The 26,722-nt window shown below is 41.8% G+C and overlaps 1 protein-coding gene across 1 annotated transcript in view; it reads left to right on the forward strand.

Moving 5' to 3' along the window:
• The window catches only part of astn1 (astrotactin 1), a 412,066-nt gene that overhangs the window by 119,173 nt on the left and 266,171 nt on the right, over positions 1-26,722 (forward strand). Inside the window, exons 9-12 of the mRNA XM_061043889.1 lie at positions 7,526-7,610; positions 10,603-10,677; positions 15,425-15,562; positions 19,338-19,488. Coding sequence (XP_060899872.1) covers positions 7,526-7,610; positions 10,603-10,677; positions 15,425-15,562; positions 19,338-19,488 — 449 coding nt within the window. The remainder of the gene's footprint in view (positions 1-7,525; positions 7,611-10,602; positions 10,678-15,424; positions 15,563-19,337; positions 19,489-26,722) is intronic.

The raw sequence follows: 26,722 nt of genomic DNA on the forward strand, positions 1-26,722 counted from the left end.
GAGAGAGCTGTCCGCTGTTAACGCTCTCCATAAATGCTGACATTTAGCACAATGGAATCGTGGGGGAAACTTTTTGTGTTGGCACATGCAGGAAAGAGAGTGCTGTGTGAATTAGGCGTGAGAGGTGTGTTTGTGTTTATCTGAAAATGTAATAGACCATGTATTGTTGCTGCACATAAACCATCCCTGGAAACACTGTGACTGAATACAGACCTGGTAATTGGACAAGATTAGAAGTTATACGAGCATTAATTCTCAGTTGATTTCAAAATATGTCGACATACCATACAAACTACAGTGATGTGTCTTACAGAGGGAAGTGTGTGATGATCATGAGGACTGAGAGTGGGCTCAGGGGCCAGTGTCGTATATCATAATAATAAACCTATCAACATTTCCCTAATGTAAAAAAAAAAAAAACTGGAGACAAAATGTGTCCTGAATGAATCACTTCACTTTTAACTCGTTTCTTGGGAAGTCTCTGCCAGTTTGTCACTCAAAATATGAAAACCGCAAAAAAAAAAAGAAGAAAATTTCACATTTTAAGAGGAGGAAGTGTATTCCTTGTTTTGCATCCATTATTCAGCAGCCTAACTCTCCCCTGGGCTTCACGGAGCCAGATCTGAGACCTTTAAATGAATCAGAAAAGCTGAGCCAGTGTGTCTCATGCCTGCCTGTCTCCCAACAATCTCTGAGACTCACCCACACATCCAAATCAGCATCATGGCCCCTCCTAAATATAATGTATGGTTAGGGTATGTTTTTCCTATGATGCATTGGTAATGAAAGAGTAACATTTGTGCTCTAGTGTACGAGTGTTAGTCAGTGTGTGTGTGTGTGTGTGTGTGTGTGTGTGTGTGTGTGTGTGAGTGACAGTGTGTGTGTGTGTGACAGTGTGTGTGTGTGTGAGTGTGTGTGTGTGTGAGTAACAGTGTGTGTGTGTGTGTGACAGTGTGTGTGTGTGGGCTGCAGGGAGATTGCAGAGGTGCTATAGATAGCTTAAATCCAATCCTCATTTCTGCTGGAGGAGATACTGATGAAAACTGGAATGGGCCGCGACAATATCTGCTTTGCTCCTCCGAGACAAGTTCAAAGAGGCAGTGGCTGTTCAAACGCATGCTTCTTCCCCCATGCAGAGCCCTCTGCCCGGGCGCTTTGGGTGCTGATGTTAACGGGCATTTTTCACTACCTTGTAGAAGAAAAGCCAACCTTTACTGAACCGTTTGAAAATGAAGCAAGAAATCTATGACTCGCATTACTTTAGTTGCAAGACGTTGGTATTTAAAAGGCAGAGACATGGAGAGACTAGGAGAGCAGAGACATGGAGAGCAGAGACATGGAGAGACATGGAGAGCAGAGACATGGAGAGACATGGAGAGACATGGAGAGCAGAGACATGGAGAGACATGGAGAGCAGAGACAAGGAGAGACATGGAGAGACATGGAGAGCAGAGACAAGGAGAGACATGGAGAGCAGAGACATGGAGAGACATGGAGAGCAGAGACATGGAGAGCAGAGACATGGAGAGCAAAGACATGGAGAGCAGAGACATGGAGAGCAGAGACATGGAGAGACATGGAGAGACATGGAGAGCAGAGACATGGAGAGACATGGAGAGCAGAGACAAGGAGAGCAGAGACATGGAGAGCAGAGACAAGGAGAGCAGAGAGATGGAGAGACATGGAGAGCAGAGACATGGAGAGACATGGAGAGACATGGAGAGCAGAGACATGGAGAGACATGGAGAGACATGGAGAGCAGAGACAAGGAGAGCAGAGACATGGAGAGCAGAGACAAGGAGAGCAGAGAGATGGAGAGACATGGAGAGCAGAGACATGGAGAGCAGAGACAAGGAGAGCAGAGACATGGAGAGCAAAGACATGGAGAGCAGAGACAGGGAGAGCAAAGACATGGAGAGCAGAGACATGGAGAGACATGGAGAGCAGAGACATGGAGAGACATGGAGAGCAGAGACAAGGAGAGACATGGAGAGACATGGAGAGCAGAGACATGGAGAGCAGAGACATGGAGAGACATGGAGAGCAGAGACAAGGAGAGACATGGAGAGCAGAGACATGGAGAGACATGGAGAGCAGAGACATGGAGAGCAGAGAGATGGAGAGACATGGAGAGCAGAGACAAGGAGAGCAGAGACATGGAGAGCAGAGACAAGGAGAGCAGAGAGATGGAGAGACATGGAGAGCAGAGACAAGGAGAGCAGAGACAAGGAGAGCAGAGACATGGAGAGCAAAGACATGGAGAGCAGAGACATGGAGAGCAGAGACAAGGAGAGCAAAGACATGGAGAGCAGAGACATGGAGAGACATGTAGAGCAGAGACAAGGAGAGCAGAGAGATGGAGAGACATGGAGAGCAGAGACAAGGAGAGCAGAGACATGGAGAGCAGAGACATGGAGAGCAGAGACAAGGAGAGCAGAGAGATGGAGAGACATGGAGAGCAGAGACAAGGAGAGCAGAGACAAGGAGAGCAGAGACATGGAGAGCAAAGACATGGAGAGCAGAGACATGGAGAGCAGAGACAAGGAGAGCAAAGACATGGAGAGCAGAGACATGGAGAGACATGTAGAGCAGAGACATGGAGAGACATGGAGAGAAATGGAGAGCAGAGACAAGGAGAGCAGAGACATGGAGAGCAAAGACATGGAGAGCAGAGACATGGAGAGACAAGGAGAGCAGAGACAAGGAGAGCAAAGGCATGGAGAGCAGAGACATGGAGAGACGTGTAGAGCAGAGACATGGAGAGACATGGAGAGCAGAGACATGGAGAGACATGGAGAGGAGAGACAAGGAGAGCAGAGACATGGAAAGACGAGGAGAGCAGAGACATGGAGAGCAGAGACATGGAGAGACATGGAAAGACAAGGAGAGCAGAGACAAGGAGAGCAGAGACATGGAGAGCAGAGACATGGAGAGACATGGAGAGACGAGGAGAGCAGACTTCAGCAACAAACAAAGCACAATCTGACACCTTGCTGCACAGAGGAGATGCATGTTCTTGCATCGAAACCTTCTGGATGAAACATGGTTCTTTGCACAAGTGTCACAACAGTGCATGAGGAGAACACATGCTAATAATGCAAACCACGGGTTCCAGGCTATTTAAAGGAAAATCTGTACAGTTTGCTCATCCTGATGGCCATAAAAACAATGAATTACTGCGTGTTACAAATAGCTGAGTGCGACGTGATGAAAATAAGGTGTGAGCAGGCTCGTTGCCTGATGTATTTAGTAATTAGAGAATCTAACACCTTGCAAGTGTAAAACAAGTTTGAGCTGTGTGCTGTGACCTTAGAGTGTGATGAAATTGCAATTAAAGTAAGATGAGGTGTTTAGCATTGTTCAGGAGCCGTGCAGCTAATCTAATAACATGCTACACCTCCTGTCACTTTATTGCTGCTCCGACATTAGTCTTTGATTTTTTTACTTCTTTTGAAATTCAACAGGTTAAAAGTGCCAAAACATTTCAGATCTGTCGCTGCACATTCATCAAAGCAGCAAAGGACCGGAGCTTGTGTAGCACTTTTCTAGTCTTCTGACTACTCAAAGCGCTTTTACACTGCAGGTCACACCTACACATTCACACACTGATGGTAGAGGCTGCTGAGTAAAGAGACCATCAGAAGTAACTAATCCCATTCATACACATTTCTGGGGATCAAACCCTGACCTTCCAGTTGGAGATGACCAACTCCACCAACAGCAAAGCAGCAGTTATGTTCGCTACAACATTATCTGGCACTTCTTCAAAGGGAACATGCTAGAAAGAGGGCCAAGTATCATGGAGGGATGTTTATTTATAGTTTATTATAGTCGGTCATCTCACAACCGGAAGGTCAGGGGTTCAATCCCTAACTCCTGCAGACACATGTCCGATGTGTCCTAGGGCAAGACACTTAGCCCCAAGTAGCTCGCGCTACTTTGTCGGTGGCGTGTGAATGTGTATGAATGTGATTAGTTACTATTGATGCTCACTTTACACAGCAGCCTCTTCCATCAGTGTGTGAATGTGAGCTGTAGTGTAAAAGCGTGTTGAGTAGTCAGAAGAAAAGCGTTTTAAAAGCTCAAGTCCATTCACGTCCTCAATATACTGAATCCTACGACTGGATGTAAATCATCATCATGTTGAGCAACTTTTCTTTGCAATGCAATAGATGCAACAATGCAGTGCAATAGTATATATAATGTTATAGGTTTAAGATAATACAATAAGGAAATACTTTCTTTTAGCAAACAATCATTTCTTAAAGTTAACATTTATATATGAATTACTCTGTCTAAATACAAAGTATAAAGAAACACTTCTGCTCACATAAACACAAAAACATTGTTAAGACAAAAATGATTACCACCTTTGTTATCTCTTTACCAAGGTATTTGTTAAAGATTGACTGACATACTGAAGCTGGTGTATCTGTGAGGTGTCCATGGGAAGCGGTTGGGTTTCATTTACCTCTATGTTGTTGCGAGATGGTAAATCAGGAGTCTGCTGCTATAAAGCCAGTAGAGGTGCTTTCTGAGAGCTGTTAAAGGGAAATAATGGTTCATAAAACAGAGGGGTTATTTGGCCACCATTCCTGTCGGCAGCAACAACTTTGCACTCACTCGTTAACTTCTAAGATCTGGTATTTGAACTCACAATCGAGCATTTTTACAAACCAAATTCAATTTTAAAGTGTAGAGACTTTTACAGACATGTCCCGGTGCTTATTTTCAATTTAAAACTCCCTTTGAATAACAGATTGACTGATTTGTCTTTTTTTTCGACCCCTGGGACAACAAGCAAAATAAACAACAGTCGTATAGGTTAATACTGTGACTGGTGGTCGGAAACAAGACAAGACAAATGATGGCATACAGAATCCTTCTAGTAAGCATTAGTTACTGCTAAATTCCACCAGATGCGTGTTGGGTCTGTTTGGCAGAGCTATTATTTTATTCAAGGTGTGTGCCTCCACTGGCTCCGCTGCGTCCCAGCGTCCGCAGTTCAGAGCCCTCGTGTAGCAGAGATGCAAGGCCTCTATTTTCGCTGGATGCCGGAGCACGGCACATCAATTTATCACAGAGCAGAACAGGAAGTCAGACACCAAAACAACATTAAAACATCTGCTATATTTTCAGAATAAAACACTTGTTTTGAGGGTTTGGAACAATGACCTTAGGTGTGTTTGTTGATATAAGGGTTTTATACGGTTTCATAGCACATACATCGTATTATCTTGTGCTAAATCTGTAATTACCGTGGAAACTCCTTGGTCTTGGGACTCCAGCTGTTCGGCAGTGCTGTTCGGCGGTGCGCTCTGAGAACACAGCCTGTGGGTGCTGATGGACCACAGTTCGCAAAGTCGTACCAAGGCAACGCACAGGTTCTGGGTTAGGCATCATGAAGAATTAATGAATCCAAGCCAATATTTGTAAACTCAGTCAATAGAGTTTACTACCTGAACGCCAAAACTGCAAGAACCAGTGCAGCCCAGTCACGACGAATAACTGTTGTAGATCCTTTAGCTGAAATGTTGCCTTTGTTACCCAATTACATGTACTTTCTCTGAGCTTTATCAGTTACATTCCTGAGTGTTATTTTGTAAGAATGGAAAAACATTGGCACTCAACTGTTCTAGTTGTGGTCAAAGAAGTTGAACTTTAGTGAAAGTAAGTAAAAAACACAGTTCTTTTTACATGAACTTCAGCGTGGTACCAAAAGCCAATACAGGATGCTGACTGGATTGCATTTTCTTTGAGCATTGTCCTCGACCGTATTCAGTCAACGTGTTCCAGTCAGAAAAGATAAATGGATGTTGAATGTTTGAATAGCTATAACAGCTGGCTGTACAGCCATCAAAGAGGAGCAAACATTTCTGTGTCTTTGTCTTTTCTACATTCAGGATCCAGCTTCTTTTAATCGCTCTCCTTTGAACCTTTCAAAATCCTGAGCTTAACTGTACTGTAACTTTTTTTCTTAAACAAAAGTATACTTTGAAATCTAGAGAGTCTGAGATCACAGTTACCTTCCAGCAACATGAGGAGGAAAATGAGTGACTAGGATTTCCTTTAGCCTGGCAGGTATTGACAGTTGACCTTTTCCATTAACAGCGGTGTATAACACTGAGAGCCTGCGCCCTTCCCTTACCCCCCATTGAGCATGAGCAGAGCATGTTGTACATGTTACTCCTGAGTAACTCTGGAAAGCAAAGGTGAGGCCCCATCAATAATTGTGGGCAAAGTCAAGGCCAACATTTCTCCTGGGTGCTGACGGCAGAACAAAAAGCTGATGCTTCACTGTGCTCTGCTAAAAGGCTTCACTTATCAGGCGGATGCCAATGCAGAGCATGCACTGAATCCACATCCCTCCACCCCCCGGCTGTTGTAAGATGTCGTCACAGATGGGACTACATCATTTTTAAATTCAGCAAAAGGATAATCAGACGTAGAAATGTTCAGCACTCCTGTCTCTATCACAAATGGTCCCACTTGGGGTCCCAAACCCATGCTCACCAAACAGTTTCTGCAGTGTTTCCATTTGAAGGCGGTACAGTTGAGCAGTCTTGCATGTGATCCTATTAGCAAATGCCCCAAACGTTGCCTTAGGCCTCAGTGATAAGTAGATTTTGTGAATTTGCAGTCCCAGACAAGCTTTGCTTTAGTAAATAATGACAGTGCCAAGTGTCTTTTCATTAGACTAATCACTGATCTAATCACTTCCCATTTAGGTAGTGGATGTTATTCAGCCAATGGGACCAGTCAGATAACTGTGAAAAACACTTAAACAAACAGAGTCTATTACATTCAGACATTTGGAGTAATGATTCAGAGTATAGAGTATTTACTTTTACAAAGTCTGGCACTCTCGTGCAATTTGCAATTAAGTTTCAGGAATTAAAAAAGTAAGGAGCCATTAGGAAAGCCAGAGTTGTTTTTTTTTTCATTGTTTTTCATAAACAGGTTTGGGAAAGTTAGAACAACAAATTAAAAACACATGACATGTGGATGAGATGTGCAACTGTTCAGTCTTGTGTTTATGTTTTTCATGCCTATTCTGCATTTATGGTCAGAGAGTGTTGAATGCAGAAAATGATTAACAATGTCCTCCAGATATCAGTGTGTCAGTGAACAAGCTTTTTACTCATTGTGTCATCCACCACTGGCATGATGAACAGAGGGAACGATGTTGCTTTCAACAGTTTCCATTTTTAGCACAGCTGCATTGTTGGAAAGTGATTATGTAAAGGGCTCCTGCTGGAAAACTTTGTAAGCTTTTGCTGAGACATTTAAACAGAATGAAGGCTTATATTAAAAAAAAAAAAAAAGAAAAGAAAAATAGAAAAAAAACTGACTTCATCATTAAAAATGCTGATTAAGAGTCCTCTCACTACATGAAGAGGATAATCTTTTTGAAAGCTCTTGTGGTGTAAAATAAAAAGAGTGGTGCACTGGGAACCCTCCAATGAATTAGAGAAGGCTTGACTTTAATGAACACATGATTGAATCCCTGCCTTTCTGTTTGCAGGAGAATGTCTGTGCCTTGACGGCTACATGAAGGACCCGGTCCATAAGCACCTCTGCATCCGCAGTGAGTGGGGGGCCAATCAGGGGTAAGTTATGATAATCACCTCATTATAGTTCACGGTCGCTAATTATCAGGCAGATGAAATGGAATCATTAACGACATGGGAAATCACTCATCAAACAACATAACTTGTTAGGTTGTAGAAATGCATCAAAAGGAGCTGTGATGTTGTCAATTGCAATTAATTTAATCACAACAGACTTCAGTGGCACTTAAACTGCAAACATTTATATGCTACTGATTAGTTGTTTACATAAAACACACATTTATATTTTTGCACATTCTACTTTGCCTGAAAGAAAAACTAGTAGGAGTGTGTAAGTATAAATTCATATTGGTTCGCCCTGGGGTGAAGTTTGCTTAAAAATGTTTTTTTGCCATTGCCAAAGGGGGTTCCTCAGGGTTCAATACTGGGTCCTGGTTTGTTTACAATCTATATGAACAACATTACATCTGATGTAACAAATTGTAACACCAATCTCTACTCCGATTATACAATTGTGTACTGCTTTGCCAAAACTCAACATTCAGCCATTGAAATTCAGTTGTTGGTAGGGCACCTCTAACTGTGAGACTTGACAGGCACTGGCACCAAACATGTCCTTTCTGTAACTTTATGTAAGGTAGATTTTCCTTGTTATTCATCCCCAAGCTACAACTATCTTAACCCCCCCCCCCCCCCGCCAAAAAAAAAAACATCTATTGAAAGGTGCTCTACAATTACATCATATTTGAAGTGAATTAACCAGGTAAAGCCGTAAAAGTAATTATGAAACCCACTTACTAGATAGTACTGCCTGGTTGTCCCTGCAGTGTTGCTGTTCTTTGTTTATCTATTTGTGAATAATTAACAAGGGGCAATGCAGCAATAAAAAATTGCATCCCCACAGAGATAGGGAATAAAGAGAGAGATTTAAAAAAGGAAGGTAATGGTCCAAGTTGGAGAAGCAGCTCAGAAACTCTAACTTTTATTATGGTTCACAATCCAACAAACCTTAATCCAACCATTTATTTATTGCAGTCAATATAATCTCACACTCTCCCCTCCAATCAAGATTTATCTGATGACATCACTGACATAAATATGGGATCTTCCTGATTGGACAAAGCTCATTTAGAGCCATAGCTTGTTTCAAGTCCCCTGTCCTCTGAATTAAGACTAATTTGATTAATATGATCAACATTTGTGAATACCTTTAAACATTAAGCCAATCATACGGCTGAAATGACTGAAGGATGGATCAGCAATCCTTAAGATGATGAATCATTTTTTTGGTCGTTGTTGAGTCAGTATAGATGTGGGTGCTTAATCATTCTCTAAGGATTGCTCATCTCTTTGGGTGCAAGGTCACTTATGTATTAAACTAATGATTCAAGTGATGACTTGATATCTCTTGGCATGGAAAAAATGCTGTTTCAGACCTCATCCAAGGAAGTTATATAAATGCCTAATTGGGTTCACATCAGCTTGTTCAAAAGTCCTTTACATTTGGCTAACGCAACAGCCTCAGTGCCAAACCCTGGGTGGCCTCCCAGGCTCTGTATGGAGGGGTGCTTTGGTTCCAGAAATTTCTGCAAAATGAAAAGAAAAAGATTGGTCAAGTGTCGACATGCAGGACAGCCCCTTTGGTTGACCCCAAACGAGAAACTTCTAGTAATGGCTGAACTTATAGTGGTTTGACCAAACCATTGAATTAAAATACAAATATATAAAAAGTAGTATAAAGATGTAAAATGTGATGGAGGGGTGTTACAGTTGTGCAGGTAGGATATTACATTTTAAACTTGAAATGTTTAACAAAATAATCCAATAAAGTATTTCTGATTCTGAAAACAAATCAGTGCATTAAGGGAGTGATGCTCATTAGCTCGCTCTCTTCCATCTCTCTCTCTATGTGTTTGTGTTTCGCTGCAAGGCATGTGTGATATTGTGTCTGAAACATGTACGACAGGTGTGTGAGTCGTGGTGGAGAGCAGAACTGGAACGTCTACTAGTTTATCAAACATGGAAAGCTAACCAAATATAAAAAAGAACTAAAAACTTAAAATGGTCATGATTGTAAAGGGCAAACATACAATTACTTGAACATAACACCCAGTTAAATAATGTGTGTTTGAAACACTGTATGAACAAGCAGCGGGCATTCTCTCCTTATTTTGGACTTTATTTATTGACAGCCTCTTAAATATGTGGATTTTTTTTCTTCTACATTTGGTCCACATCCAAATCTTTACCCTTGGTCCGCTCTTCACTGTGCACCTCTGTGTCTTATTTCCCTTGTGGTCTCCCATGTCCCCGTCACTGTGTGACAGAGTGGGCACCCCGGGGTGACTTAAATGTTTAATGACCAGAGCCCGTGGCAAAGGAAGCCGCGCCCCTCTTCCTCGATGTTCTTTTCTGGCTTACAGTACAGTGGTACAGGGAGTTTGCTCAGAACGACATCGGGCCCCTGTCACTTCTCCTCCTTACACTCTCACTTTGCAGACTGTTTAGTCCCCGAGCTGCCACTCCCCATTAATCTCCATCATTCTCCCTCTCTCACTTCTGCCTCTTGGCATCTGTCTCATCCCCTCGATGTTCCCCCCTCTCTCTCTCTCTCTCTCTCTCTCTCTCTCTCTTGGTATCTCTTTTTTTCATCGTCTGCTCTCTCCGTCACCCTCTGTCTCGCCCTCCTACTCTGTGTCTCTTTCTCCCATTCTGTCTCCTCCTGTCATCATGGGTTATCCCCTCCCCTGGTAAATAGATATGAGCCAAAGTCACATTGCATGTCATCTGCCGGAAAACACATTTTTCAATCGGCATGTTTACACCCAGCACACATCGTAATGCTGCTTGTGATTCGAGGGGCTGTGGAAGGGCGGGAAAGAATTGAAGTCAGGCGTTGTAACACAGCTTTTGATTATATGGGGTTTTAGATTAGGAAGGTGGGTTCACTGAAAAATTCACAACTTCTCTCTCTTTGATTTTAACACACAGTTTTACTCTCCCTCTGATCTTTCTCTTTTTCTCATGGCAGTCCCTGGCCTTACACCATCTTCCAGCGCGGTTTTGATCTTGTGATGGGGGAACAACCCTCTGATCGCATTTTCAGGTAAGGCGAACTTCACAGAACTTTGTTTTATCCGACTACATTTTTCCTCAGTGCTGCACAACGCATGCAGCACAAAACACTGTACAGCCATAGACCTTTTATAATTCTGGTACACCGTCTCTTCTGTGAGCTGAGGCTGCAGAACGCCTCATGGAGCTCAGTCTGTCGGCTATAAAAAGTGTTATGTAATGAAGCGAAATGAGATTTTTAAATTAGAACAGCACATACACTTTATTTTTCTCTCAGGTTGGATAATCAGTGTCTTGATGTTTACACTCAAGTTGTATTAAAGCAACTTGTTTGAGACATTAATCAGAATGGAAATTTCAACTGGCCGTGGAGAGCAGCATATCATAATTTGGCACATGGTGAGGGTTTCATCCTATCAACAGTCTGATCTTTTCTTTAGCGGGACGCCCATTGGTACATTATCCATTTTGATATTCTACATTACTTTCCTAAAGAATATGGTTGTAATTTTTTTTATTTTAGGTATTTTTTTAACCAGAAAAACGACCAAAGCCTCCAATGTGTTAGTCTGTCTTTTAGGCTTCCCCGTCCTGTCTATTTAGAATTAAAAAAAAGCACCACCTGACATGTATTTTACCACTTTGCACAACCGTCATTAAGTTTACATGCACAGTGAAGTAGAGCTACAGTTTTAGCTTGCCGGGTACCAGTTGACAGGCACCAGGGGAGAATTGATTTGTTGACCGAAGTTAGGCTGACTCTGTGGTATAGGTGATGATTTGCCTATTCTGACAAGTTAGCAAGCTAACTGGTTGTAAGTGGAATGGTAAAAACATGGACAACTTTACAGCTCTCTTCATTTCATAGGTACTGAATACGCTTTACTTTTGGTACAAATATGATGCACGCTAGCCCTCTAGTTTATGGTGATATATCTATATGTAGATGACAACACGACTTCTGCTATGCTACGCATTTATGCTGTTTGACTTCAGGCTCAAAGCCCAGCATAGGAACCGTGGAGCGTGCTCAGAGCACATAGTCCATGGGTCCTGATTGAGGTGTATGCATGCAGGAGTAAATCGACCCCCAACTACATTATCCAAGTGTGTCAGTCTGAGGAATTTTAGTTTGAGATTTTAGCTGGACTAACATGGTTACATGTTTTTTTTTTTTATGTCTATTTTTAGGTGGTGAGCTGCATGTGTTCACTCAAACAGACACATTTTTAACTCCGCATATGCCATCCGCAAAGTAAATGGGCAGCGTGAGGTTTGGGTTGAGCAAATGCAAGGACAGCAGGAAATATACAGCAAGCAAGTGTGAGGATGTGATGACACTGAAATCACATGAACAGTGCATGGAAATCACGACCATAGATGCGATCTCCTTGCACAAAATCAAACTGCGTCATGATGTTTTCTGTTTGTGAGTATGGTCTAACTACTAGCGTTGATATAACAGCAAAAAACTCTCATCATAGTGTCAGAACTCTGTTGCTTGGTCCACCATTCTACAATTCACTTACCAGACGCTTTTATCCAAAGCGTCGTACATCAGAGAGTAAGTACAACACAAGCAAGGATCTAAAAAAAAGGGGACAATGTCAGTAAGAGCAAACGATCAGCTTTGAGCAGTTCTTGAGAGCTCTAATCAGTATAGAAACCATCTTATAAGTCGTCGTTATCAAACAAAAACCATCGTCATTACCATCATCATCATAAATAATATGGAGACCATCATCATTAAGTTAGTAGGTATTCATGAAAGATCGAATGGAGTTTGGAAGTTCATTCCACCACCATTCCTGCGTCATTTTTTTGTTACATCTTGTCTTGCCTCCTGAGACCCTCTCCCTCCATCTGACAGGGAAAGTCTCCCACTGTGAGAGACCCCTGAACAACCATCTCCGCAGCCTGCCTAAAATGCATTTTTCAGAAGTGCATGATTGAAAATGGCTTTAGAGTGTGTGCTGTTTCATGCTAGGCTGGTAGCATAGAGCAATGCTGGACACATAGTTAATAATGAGGGCTGTTAAGAGTGAAACGCTGTGCAAGCAAGAACAATGAGCTTAAAAAGAACATGTTTAACAGGACGCCTCGTTTCCAGACAGCATGGGCACCTGTCTGGGACCTGGCAATGGTTTTAACGGCCCTCCTTCCAAACATGATTCATTCTCTGTTGCGAGGCTGGTCAGACTACAGGCTGTGGCTTCATTATATGTCTCTGACTCCCTCCATGTCAGTTCAGCAGCAAAGACAATAAACGTTTGTGCGACTGCTTACAATTAAAAAGAAACCCAGAGTGTCGCTGTGTACCACTCTCCCAGCTGTCTGCATCGTCTTTGGCATTGAGCTGATGTTTCCTTCAAGTGCTTTGCTCATTGCCCTCCTTGCTAGCATTTTCTATTTGTTTCTCTCCGTGAGAAGGCTTTCTCTTCCGGCTGTGAGTGTTAAAAATCTCTCAGCTCCCACTCATCCATCCATCCTAATTTAAATGTTTCAGCCTTTTGAACTTCTGAAAAAACAAGCCTGTCAGCCAGTCCTCAGAAAAAGACCTTGTAGATCAGCAAGCGCTTAGAGAGCAATGCAATCATCCTCTTGCTTGCCAAAGCAGATATTAGCATTAAACACAGAAGCAAATAAGGCAATTAGAATCACAGTGGTATAGAGACTAAAAAAAACAAAACAAAGCAAACTAGTGGATGCGTGCAAAAATCCTCCCGTGTCGGAGGAGATAAATGTGGAGAGTCAGCATTCAAACACACAGCATTTGCCACTGGCACAGTTTTAACCGCCGGGAGCTTCTTTGAGGACTACAAACATGTTTTCCACTCAACAACTGTTTTCTCAGGGGGACTCTTAGTGTTTTCCACCTCTCCTTTCTCTAAGAGTGAACCAAATAAGATGTATAGCAGCACGTTGGTCCCCAGTTGTTCATTACAAAGCAGTACTCGTTAAATGGCTGCTAATTTGTCCTGTGGTCACCCTAACACGTCAGACCGCATCAGGGGAGAATTTCAATACTCCTGCTACACAGTCCCAGAGGAGAAGGTGGAACGACTTCTCAGAGAAGTGGCAACAGCTTTCTGAAAAATGATCCAGAAATATTAGCATTTTAATAGACCTACCACTCCTTAATAACTTGCTACGACTCCGAGTTTCGCAGTGAATGGGAGAACGGCGGCACTTTGATCCACAGAAAACTTGACTGCGAAACAAAGGGAGTAATTGGTTGGATGTAATTAAGTTTTCCAAGTCCACAATGGTTTAATTTTGAGTCATTCTTAAAGTGACTGGTAATTGATGCAGTGCCCACAATAGGCTGCCCTTTCTTTTATGCTAACTTAGCATTTTTATGAAATGCAAATTGAACAATTGTGGATAAGGAAATGTGTTTAGTTTGCATAAAAATGGTTGTTAACCATTTAATCAACAAGTGCTGCTCTTTTGTGCTACAAGTATTCATGCATAATTCATCAATGTTTGATAATGCATTTCATGTTCATCAGCATGCACTGTTTAACTTAAAGTTGGGAGTATTACATTTCATCTGCAGAGTGTTTTAAAGATTGATGATATTCATTGACTCACATATAAAGAATTGTTTTAAAGCCATCGTTGGAGACATCTGTTGTTTACAGATTTATAGCCCTCTCTGGTCTCTCGGGAAACTCTTATTGGCTCTTCTTTGTCAGGGTTTTTCATTCAGTATGCATTGCGTCCATTAGCACACAGTGTCCTTCTGCTCAGGAGAGAGTTATGTAAAAAAGGGATAACTTAGCTCAAAGGTAAAATAAATAACCTTCAACCAGCAGATATTCTCCAACACTGATGCAGCAAAATCATGCATCTTTGAAAGTAGCCCTTTTTGACAGAGCACGGCAGCTGTTTATGCATGACACGAAGACAAGACCTTGATGGAGTATTGACTTAAAGTGGCTGTGAACTTAAATCACACATACAGATCAGTCTTGATTTTATCACTGATTTTGTCTCCATAAGGAGAAGTTTTGGTCGGCTGTTCACAGTTTGGGACAACAGTTACAGATGTAATCAATCACTTTTGAAAAGTGAAAATCTAATGTACCCTAAGTGCATATATTGTCAGGAATGACTTCCTAGATAGAGATTGAATTTAAATTCCATCTTAATTGGAGCCTGACCAATTGATAATATTGGCCGACATTAGCTTATCAAGTGATTATCGGCTAATTTTATAGCAGATATGCGGCGATATATTAAAATAGCATTTAATTTGAGTTTCTTTGAATTACACTAGCGGTTCTTGTTCACCAGCAGAGGGCGCTATATGGATTACAACAATCATCATCACTCTCCAGAGTCTCAAGCAGTGATGCACGTACATGCACAGTTACTTTCCAGCTGAGTGACCATCTTGTCTTCATTAAATATCTTTTCCACAAGTGTTTGATCACTGCATTTGAGGGATCAACAAAATAAATGTGCCTATCTAAATCTATCTCTACAGATCGAACATAGATTTAAGAAAGATATAGGCTGATATATCAGATTCAGATTTCGGCCCCAACAATCCCATATCGGTCAGGCCCTACTCCTGATTACATGGATGGTACTTCCTTCAGCTTTTTATTTTTTTACGGCAAAACATGCTGAGTGTCGTTTTGTCCATCTTGACACGACTTCATTCTTGTTGTTTTTTTCCTCCATTCTTGACTTCAACTTGTTTCTTTGTTTATCCTTTCAAACTATTCTGCAGCTGTACCTGTCTGAACCACCCTTTGTTTCCTCTGCAGATTCACATACACTCTAGGAGAAGGGATGTGGCTGCCGTTGAGTAAAAGCTTTGTCATCCCTCCCGCTGAGCTCGCCATAAACCCCTCAGCCAAGTGCAAGACGGACATGACGGTCATGGAGGATGCAGTGGACGTACGGTGAGAGATTATTATGGACTGTAACAACTTTCCACAAAAGCTCCAACTCAAGAAAAAGGTTTTATTCTGTCACAACATCGAAGTGAACAGAACTATTTTATTTTAATTGCAGCAGTATTTCTAGAAGTCTCTGTCAACGTTGTTTTTTTATTGTGTCCGGTAAAGCTTCACAACACAGAGTACACATCGGCTTTTGAGATGTGAGCGTCTTTTTCATCCGTTGGAAAAAGTTGCTGTTTACTCTCGGGCTGTCTCACAGTATTATATTCTCACTTTATCACCATTTGCTTTTATTTACTACCATTGGAGTGAGCCTTAAACAGCCCTGTGGGGTTGATTCAGAGGTCTCGGCTGTCATGATTCACAGGGTCATAAAACTCTTAAGATCTAACACAAAATCTATTATGAAGATTGAGAAAAAAAACAAAAACAGTTTAAAGAAAAAGAATAAAGAATTACGTGGCAATGAAGCGCCATAAAAAGAATTTCGATTGCTAAATGGTTCATAACTCCTTGAAAGAAAATCTGCTCTGTGTGCAATGACAGTGTTTGTGTCTTGCCTGCAGATTGAGCCTCAAGTGTGGAATAACAATGCTGCAGATTTAAACTGGACAAAGCAGTGGCACTAAAGAATGAGATTCATATCCTGCTTCGATAGAAGCAGGATATGGAGACTAGCTGGGTTGGGACCATGTTGCAAGATATATAAACCTGAGAAGTCTGATACAGCTTTTGCATTTCACTGCGTCACGATCGACGGAAAAAATACTTGATGGTAAATTCACTATCAGGTGACTTCTTGTGTTATGACCACACAAAGGAATCCAAAGGCTGATTTGTCAACGCCGCCATCTTGTATTGGCTGCCATCAGTGGTGGTTTTAGTGATTTGGAGGCCCCAGGTAGAGACTCATATATTGGGCCTTCCCTGTTTCCCTTAGAGCAAGCTATATGCCAACTCGGTTGTCGCTTAGCTCTGGACTTTGGGGATGGTGGCCTGTCCCACCATCTTCAGCTTCCATGAGCCGCCAGCCTGTTGCGTCTTGAGTTCAGATATTTGTTTTGATCTTTGATTTTGGTGAAGAGAGAGTGGAGAGGGTGTAGCGCTGGTGGTTGACTGTCTCCTCCGTATCCTGACCAGGTGCTTCCCAATTGTCAATCAGCAGCCCGTCACAAAAAGTTGGGAAGGAAATGACATTACCCAGAAGCCGTCAGCACTGGGAGGGGCCGCCTGTTCACGGCCAGCTCTTATATTAACGAGAGAAGGATGACCTAATGCTCAGTTACAAATGATCTCTCACTGAAAGATATACAACTCATGTTGCCAACGTCTCCCCAAACATTCCTTCACCCCAAAACTCCATTGTGTACGTGAGGTGGTGTGTTCCTCCATCGGGCACAATAATCTTAAGGAAATCCTGTAGTCTGTGATGTGCCAAGATGTTCATATCTAGTGTGAGCATGCTTGAGACTATGCTGTTAGGATTCTCCTAAAGTGTGTGATGCTGCCCGAATTGAAAATTGGGACGGATTTAAAAACTCCTGTGGTGTGAGCCAGGCTTAACCTTTATGGTTCCTTCAAACCGCCGTGAGGAGAACACAATTATATACACAGATTACAGAGTTCTTTAAGTAGTGTAACCCACAAAAAGTGTGTTTCCGAGGACCCAGTCAGCCGTAAAATGAAGCTTTTAGCTCCTCATCAGAGGAGGGATTGATTGATTTCCAGACATCTCATCTCCTAACTCTATTGGATGGATTAGCAGATTGGAAAAAAAACCACAGCAATGGTACATTAAGCACCAAACATCCACCATCTTACTACTCCCATCTTTAGTATGAGATATTTTGCCAAGGCTCTTACAGTCCACTGTTACAACCTGTATTTGCAGCACCTCCGTTTGACGGTATGATGAATGCTGGAGCTTCAAAAAGATACCAAACATGGCAGTAAACCATTTTTTTTCACCAGGATATTTAAAGGAAAAGTGTGTAGGACACAATGGTTGGATGTGTTTGGCTGTAATTGCGGTTCCCAAATAATTTAGCATTCACACTTGCTGTGAATTTCATCATCTGCGAGGCTCTGTTCAATAGCTCTTCCCTGAGTACATGACAACAAAGCACCGAGCAATTATAATAGAGAAATGGGTTTGTAAGATAACATCAAGTTGACTGTGAAAAGGAATAAACGCCTTTGTCGGTGGTAGGTGGGGGGGGAATGGAGGGACGATGAAACCAAAGTGCCTTTAAGAAGTCATGATTCTCCTCACTAAGGCGTGGGTCATAGCAGCGCTATTATACAAGTTCCTGCTTATCATCAGCAGCATTCAGGAAATACAAAAAAAAAGGTTGTGTGAGTCAGATTCACTGCAAAAACCTTGACTTTCTCTCCCTGCTTCTTTATCTGCTGCTGTCTCAAATAAAGTCCTTGTGCTGGATCAGGTGTTTACTTGACCTTGCAAAAAGGTTTACAGGGTACACACACAAAAAAAAAAAACTACAAACAAATGATCTGCTCAGAGCAAGGTTAGAGCAAGAGTTTTGTATAGCTTTTTTTTTTCTTCAGTAGTGTGCAAAGTTTGAGCTTTCTCATGATGATTGCACAGAATTAATTAAACATGCAGGTGTTTGTAATTCATGCACAAAATTAATGTTCTTGATTACGATGGAATAAAGAGCAGGTGTCAGAAAAATATCTGGCAGAGCAAAACATAGGAGGACAACTTTGACAGCTAATCATCTCTTTCCACAGAGACAATGAACTGATAGTCAATAAAAATAAACAACTGTAAGGTGTGCTTTGTTTAACGATAGGCTTCATTAAATCATAGTCAAACATTACTGTCTGTCCAAGCTACAACCTCCGGTCTTGAAAAATGAAGCCATTGCAGAAGTGCAAAATCCTGCAGTTCTTTGAGTGTCCACTTGAGGCCGGCTGCAGAGGCACAGGAAGTCACATACACACCACAGCCAAAGAAGCCGTTTTTACAGAATAAATTAACATGTTTACAACCTGGTACAAAAAAACAATATTAGTCCGATAAGTTATTCATCATGGTCTCACACTGTACAGGCTCCAGCCTCAGCCTGTCGTAAGGCTTTCCAGCATAGCATTGGCGGCTGCCACCGATGAGAATCGGGAGCCCCCCTGCAGTCAGACCCGCCCACAGACATGGCTGGGCCCATGAAAGGCAGGCTGAATGGGCCCTCCACAGATGTCATTTAATATCAATGCATGCCTGTTGGATAGGTAGTGACAACACTATCTCCTGACTAACATTCGCCTCCTCTGACTTGAACCAATCAGCTTGTGGAGCTGATTGAGAAACATTTTGGAATAGAACAATAAATAAAATATATATTTTTTTTGTCTTCATTAGAAATGTAGAGTTTTTAGGTTTAAAAAAAAGTATTATCATTCATGTGGATGGATTACCGTGGACCGTCATGGGCCCCTAATGCAGCTTGACCCCGGAAATCTGCACTAACAGATTGGTGACATCACTCAGACTTCGTCCATTTATATTAACAGTCTATGGTGTCTGTCTTCTCCTTGTGTATTATATTATTGTAAGTGCATTTTGTTGTTCTTTGTGTTTCCTGTTGTAAATTGTAATTTAGGCGCCTACAAAGCACAATTTCATCTTCCACCTACCCAGTGAACTACATTAATTGCTTTGTGAGAAGCTCAAAACTGAACAGTAAGAACACAAACAGAGCTGCGCATGTCTAAACAAACCTCCTCTTTTCTTACTCCATGTCTGCTGTAACAGGGAGGAGCTGATGATCAGTTCATCGTTCGACTCTTTGGAGGTTCTCCTGGATTCCTTCGGGCCCGTCAGAGACTGCACCAAGGACAACGGAGGCTGCAGCCGCAACTTCCGTTGCATATCTGACCGAAAGCTGGACTCCACCGGATGTGTGGTGAGTGGTTCCTTTGTACAAACTCTGGCTCGAAGCTTCCATACATTAGCGCAAAAAAAAAAGCTGACCGTGACCGTCCTCTTAGATTTCAATATAAATCATTTTCAAAGTACTTTACTTCTAACACTTTGGAGATCCAAGCCTTGGGGACTTTTGATCTCATGCCCACTCATACCACCTCTTCTCTATTGTTTTCGTATTCCAATGTTGTATGAATATCCTGTTGTGGCCATCAATTATTAAGTCCAGCTAGCTGTGTAAATATTCATGAGCATTTCTGCAGGCTGAGATGACCCACATCAAGGACAAGCAGCTCTGTAATGTGTCTGAGTGGACAGTTTGACTTCGCCTCTCGTCTCTTAGGCCGACGACACACTCATTACCTCCAGGTGGTGCTTAGCAACCAGGAAATGTAGCAGCCAGGTTTGTTTAGAGCGTTCTTGTTATTTGCAGAATCTTAGTGCCGTCTGCTTGTGTTTTGCTTCAGCTAAATCCCCTTCCCTCTATAGAAAAGCTGTCAGGACCCCCCCACCCCCCACCCCCCTGAAAATGTAATTTCTTTTCAAGTACTGTGATGCACTTGAGTGGAGCTTTTCAGGTGGGCTGGGAAGATGCAATTTATGCAATTCGGGATGCTTCATCTTATCTCCTTTAATGCACCTCAAGGAGAGGGAGAGCTTGTGAGATGTTTTTTTAATGCGAGAATGTTTCACTTATAGATTAGAGTGGACTCGTGTATTTCCAAGCAACTATAAGATGGTTTAGTAAACATCAGCACAGAGGAGCTGAAATGTTTTGGGCAGCAGGCGCAGACATTAATGCATTTGTGGATTTGCATATTTTCGGATTACTTCCTCGTTCTCTCATCAACTTCCTTTAAAGTCTTTGTTGACATTTTTATGGGCTGTGGATTACATTCTTGTCCATAGTTACTGTGGCGTTGGCCATGCGGAAAATATAACAAAGCTGGAAGAGATATTGATATGGAAGCTATGCAAAGACCTGCTGTGGATGGGGGCAGCAGAATACATCCAACCAAACAAAAGGCACCATAAAATCAATATCAGTGTTGAACACTTTTACTGCTAAGATTGTCTAGAGATAGCATTTTCCTTCTGCATTCAATTTTTGACATTCCTTCAGGATACGTACCTATCCCGCCCACTACATTACGTCGCAGATCAGCTGCTGGGGTCAGTAACTTTTTAGTGCCTCACTGCAAAAAACTTTCTGCTGAAAATGTTGCTTTATAAAGTTTTGTGAAGTTCACTGTCATAAACAGTAAGCTCTTTTTGACTTGAGCCTGAGTAACGAGCAGTCTGAGGTTACAATGCAAGGAATTGCTATTCTTCTCTCTACCAAAAAGTTAATTGCATTTAAGTTTGCTTTGATAGATCCAAGAGGTGGCAAAATACATAAAATATGGGCCTAAGACTGTTGCAAAATTGCTGCATTCTAAATCAAACAACCAAAAAAGAGGTCTGTATTGACCTGACTTTCAGAGAAATGTATGACATGTGGTTTGCATATTGCAGCAGGTCAAAACAAACCAAAAAGCATCTTGTGCTAACACCTAGAAGCCAAATGGAAGTCAGCCGTTTGTTGGGTGGTTTGTTGGGTCCATACTTGAACAAACTCCTCCAAGTGGCTCCCCAAATGTGGTCATCCCATTGAAGACAACTTGAAGATAAAAAGTTGTTGGCGCACTATTGGCCTAAGTGGCCTGCTTTCAGACTCCATCTCCTGTCCAGTCTATCTAGCAAAGGCATAAAAAGGCCAAAAATGAATCTGAAAACCACTGTTGGACCAATTGTCAGCTTTATGTGGACCCACAGCACTGACAGCCTGCTAATGATGAATATTTCTCCTCTAAATTGATTAATAAGCATGCATGCACATCTGTAACCCCTGTCTTTTTATTATGTTTTGATTTCATACTACTTACTCATGGATATGAATGAATATGAGTGACTGAATAATCTAATCAGGGTTCTCACATCTTAAAAATGAATTGACATGTATTGAAGATGTTCAGATATGGATTGTTTTGGTTTTAAAACTCTTTAGTTTTTTAAGTTCATTTAACTGAAGTCAACATAGCCACATGCTCACAATATCAATATTACCAATTCTGATTTTGGGTAGCTAATGTCATGTTCCTCAACATGTGTTGTGTATTAACCAAGTATGATAACTTTGAAGGAAATCTGAATAGTCCCCCCTTAATGTGTTTATTACTACAAGTATTGGGTCTCTTAGTTTATGCCTCTACCAAATCTGTCCAAATACTGCCTACTAATCCATGCTGTTCATCAGGAGGATATAGGGGCATGACTGGAGCAAGGGGTGTCTTCACTGAATACTTCTCCTTTAGGCCACAAATGTCCAAATGTTTATTTCAAACTTTTACGCCATAACTGAATTTGGCTGGACGAGCCGCCATTGTTAACCTGAGAAGGACCAACACAAATAACACTCTTGTGAGTACAACTTGTTGGAATATGTGAAGTGGACCTGAATAATAATGTCCCCACTCAGAAATTGCTTCATATCAATCTGTAAGATGTCCACAGAGTTGCAACAACATTGCATTGGAAAGTCTGAGATTAAAATATCTGTCCAGTTTCCGTCGTGTATCAAGAGATGACAGAGTGGCGATTTTCCACCATGCAGGGCTTTGAAGTCTCGAAGGCATTTGATTATGTATTAGTCACGCTTCTTTATTTTTTCTGCTTCTCTTCTCTTGTGTGGAAAGCACAAGAAGACTCAGGTATTTGTGTCCCATTTTTCCTCCTTTACACATAATGACTGGATGCTTTTTAAACAACAGCTTTTATTCGCCAACATGGAGAGGGCAGCTCCTTCATGTTGCAGTGTGTTGCAAATCCTTGCCAAAAGCTAAAGATAAAAAAAAAATCAAATATTAACATTTTCTCCCTGAAATGAGTCTCACTTCAATCCTTAAAGCAACAGTGAAAACATATCCTGCCAATGCTTTGAGGTGTCATGAGACTCTTCTTTTGTATTGTATTAATTATTTATTGTCCTGTTATATTTCCATCCCTGTGAGCATGTTGAAGAATACTGTGATATTATGACTGCGGTGACTGCAGAGCACCACAGAGAATGCTTAAGAAAGACCTAGAATAACTTTCCAGAAACTGCAGGCAGCGTCAGTTTTTCTGTCAATTTCTGTCATTTGTAAACTACAGAAACATAAAAATAAATCTGATCCATCAAAACAAAGTTCTTATCCCAGTGGAGAAGTGAAACAGCCCAAGGCTGTGCATTTGATGCCTTCTTTAAAGGCAGGGTTGGTCATTTTCTCCAGATACATTTTTTAAGATTTTGGTTGAAATTGTCTTTTGGTCCTGACAGAAATGAAAAACTCAAGTTCTCTGAAAAAGGAACAAAGATAATCCATCATCTGTAGCAGTTGTAAGCCTGTAAAAACTCTGACCAATGGCTGCCACGAGGTGCCAATCTGATGAACCAATCAGACACCTCCCTGTCTCCCTGCTCCTTCTCTACCCCTTGTGTGCACTAGCTCACACTCAAAGCGCATCACAGATGACAGAGTTTATACTGTGAGTTTATTGTGTGAGACGACATAGTTTCTACACAATGCAAGAGATGAGCTGAGGTCCGCTTCTGGACCAATGGCTCTCGTGCATCTAAGTGAGGGGCTTGGCTTTTGAGAGAGCACAGAGGGGAGGGGGTGGGTGTAGATGGAGCACTGAGGGAATGCTAATTTCAAAATCCATTTGAAAATTACCAACCCTGCCTTTAAGATGTACTTTGATTTGGGCTCTAAATTGTAGTTGTGAATGTGAGTGTGGCTGATTGTCTGTCTCTGAATGTCAGCCCTGTGATTCACAGGCAAACAGGGTGTAACCCCGCCTCTCGCCCAGTGACAGCTGGGATCGGCTCCATTCCCCCGCGACCAGGACTGAAATTCAGATTCAGATTCTGATTCTTTATTGTCCCACAAGGGGAAATATGTGTTGCAACAGGAGTAAACAGAAGACAAGAAACACAAGGACAACATCATCATAGAACATAAACAAAAAGGAACTGGAAAAACAGTATAGATAATGGATGGATAAAACTCTGAGGTAGTAATTTTAGATTTACAGAATTGTAATGTCATACTTACTCATTTTCATTAGATTACATTACTATCTTCTGAGTGACAGACAGGTGGGGGTTGTGTGGTTGCTGTATTACCAGGACTTTATCAGTCATTCTTTTTCTGCAGTATCTCTCCATTTCTTTTCTTAGCTCTGCGATCTCATCTCATCCCTTTTACTGCATTCATCCTGTTCCTGGTTCAGAATCTACCAAGAAGCCCATCACAGACGCTGCTGGTGCTGCCTTCCTAAATCAGACAGTAATTACACACAGGTTGCGAGCACAAATTGAATGAAAGAGGCAGTACAAAATTTGCCTTGCACTTGTTATTCATGCAAATGTGGCCCTGGATGTAAACTATCATCGATCACAAAGAAGATGTAGATCGGAAGAAGCACGTTACCTGGCGGGATTTTCATTTTCCCAAGCTTTTCAAGGTTTACTTATTTAAAATGTATTAAACCAGGAAGACGTCACAGAGATTAAGAATCTTATTTACAAGAGTGTGTTGACAAAGACAGACAACAGCACTACATTTTAGGTCTATGCTGTATTTCCGACAAACACCTTTTAAAACCTTTGCAATCAAGCTGACGTCGTTCTTCCTCACCTTCACATACACACATCCCGCTCCCTGTTCATCACCACACAGCCTCATACCCAGCTGCGTGGTGAATACATTACTGTATGTTTTAGTAATTATCTTGTGACTGTCAAGCTCATAAATGAGCCTCTCATCCGTCTAATCAGGGTGGTAAACTGGCTGGGCCCCAGCGCTCTGATTCCACCCTAATCAATTAACACCTTGTCTGCCTACGCGCTGCCTTGTCTGCGTTTAATATCTTTGCCGTGTGTGTGTGAGATCCACTGATGCTGGCGGTCCGCACTGACCGACCCGCTCCGTCTGGCTGCGCTCAAGGCCTCTGGAAGTGAGAGCGTAATAATCACAGGATGATTGTGAGATTAATTAGCTTTGTCCTGTCACTTGTCTCCTCTGCAAAATGGCGGGAAAACGAGGATGTTGTTGACGGAGCAGATTGCTACCAAGATGAGATGTACAGCTGGGCGCCTTTCCAGTGTGTTTGTGGAGCGTCATACATATAGATGTTGATCATCACTGCTGTTTTAGCATGTTTTACAACTGATCATGATGTATGTCTGATAAACAGAAGACAGGTTTGTTTGTGCAGTTCAAAAGACGTTCAAGCCTCGATCGATGGTACCAGTACAGAGTGCCTACTTGGTACCCTTTGTTAGATTTCTATGTTCAAACCCTAACCCTGATGATAACTTAAGTTATGATAGCTTATATTATTTTATGTTAGTTTTCTGTTCACTTTTTAAATGGAGAAGACTTGAGAGCAAGACTAGCCATCTGTCTGGAATAATGCCATTTCAAACTCAAACACATTATCTTCATATCAGAATGGTGTTAATGTATTATGCACCCACAGAATACAATCTATGCAGTGTCTCAATCTTACTTTATAACATAATACATCAACTGCCACGGCTTATCCTTCTCTAAAAATCCAGCTTCTTTTTGAATAACAATCCTTGACTGCACTGTACTGTATATGCTGCAGGCTAATGCACTTCTCTCTCACCACTTTGTATTGGCCTAGCACCCCTTAGGCAGCAAAAACCAATCTTGACTGGGATCACATTTTGGGACACTAAGCAGTGTTGAGAGGAGTCAATACCTGGCAGAGATATAGCTAGACCTCGGCCCTAAAGAGGAATGGGAGCACATTAGATTGTCACTACTGATGTTTTCTCTCCTCGGGCCATTAGACCTCTGTGAGGCTGTGTGTCCAGGCTTGGAGGATTGATGGGGGCTTCTGCTGAAGATGAGTTAGTGAAGGGGTTCACATATATACCGTATATTTATGTAATTAAATTAACAGGATAGTGTGTATATTTACAAAAAAAGGGGAATAACTTGTTTTTATAAGCCGTCAGAATGAAGCAGCATTTACATTTTGGGTCGATATCATTGGGGCTTTGTGATTTCGCCAATTAAGTAACACAGTCAACGTTGGAAGAAGTCTCTCATCGAAGCAAGTGAGGCTAGAAAAATACAAAAAGCATCACAGTCTGAAGCAACAAGAAACATGCCGTACATGTCGTCTGTTACAACGGCTGAGGCTAAGAGACAAAAGAGGACAGTGATAGATGAAGCTAAGGAGAGGAAAAGAGAGTGCAGAATCTTGACAAAAAGCAACGATCTGGCAGCCTAGTGTACCTCCCCTGCAGATATCATGTGACGTAACTGTATCGTTATCAGTGTCTCATGTTTAGCAGCTTTATCGGCTACAGAAAGTCATCTAACCTAACTGAAGTCTCAGGCTTGCATACAAATAAATTAATTAATTAATCGCAAGCCAAAACATGGTAAATGGACTTGAGCTTGTAGAGTGCTGTTCTAGTCTTCTGACTACTCAAAGTGCTTTTAAATCACATGTCACACCTTCACACACTGATGACAGAGGCTTCAATGTAAAGTGACCATCAGAAGTAACTAATCCCATTCATACACAATCATACACAACCGCCGAAACAGCAGGAGCAACTTGGGGTTAAGTGTCTTGCCCAATGACACAGCGGCCATGTTGCTGCTGGAGCTGGGGATCGAACCCCCCACCTATCGGTTGAGAGACGACCGACTCTACCAACTGAGCCACAGCTGCCAGAGTTGTCTCTTTCCTGGTCGATCCCTAAGTTAGCTTTATAAGTTTGGAACCTTTACAAGCTATCTCAACTAGCATGCACTAATTTGGCCTCTCCAATGTAGCCATTTAGCCACAGCTGACATACATCATGGTAACAGTTTAATACACATCCATGTATACACCACTTGCAAACAGTTTGCAAACAACAGGCTGACGACACTTGCAGAGTCAAATTTGCATAAAATCTGGTAATATTTTTTACAATGTCTTTATCACATTCAGGGTGTTAGGACAGAGCAGTTGCATGCAGAGGCCTTTGGTGGGCACCAAAGCGCACCCAACAAAATTCTGACTTTTTGCTGCTTAAACAACTTCTGTTTAAAATCTGTTATCAGAGTACATTTATAATAAATCACAGAGAAAAATCAAGA

Source organism: Labrus mixtus, chromosome 8 (genome assembly GCF_963584025.1).
Source record: "Labrus mixtus chromosome 8, fLabMix1.1, whole genome shotgun sequence".
NCBI lineage: Eukaryota > Metazoa > Chordata > Actinopteri > Labriformes > Labridae > Labrus > Labrus mixtus.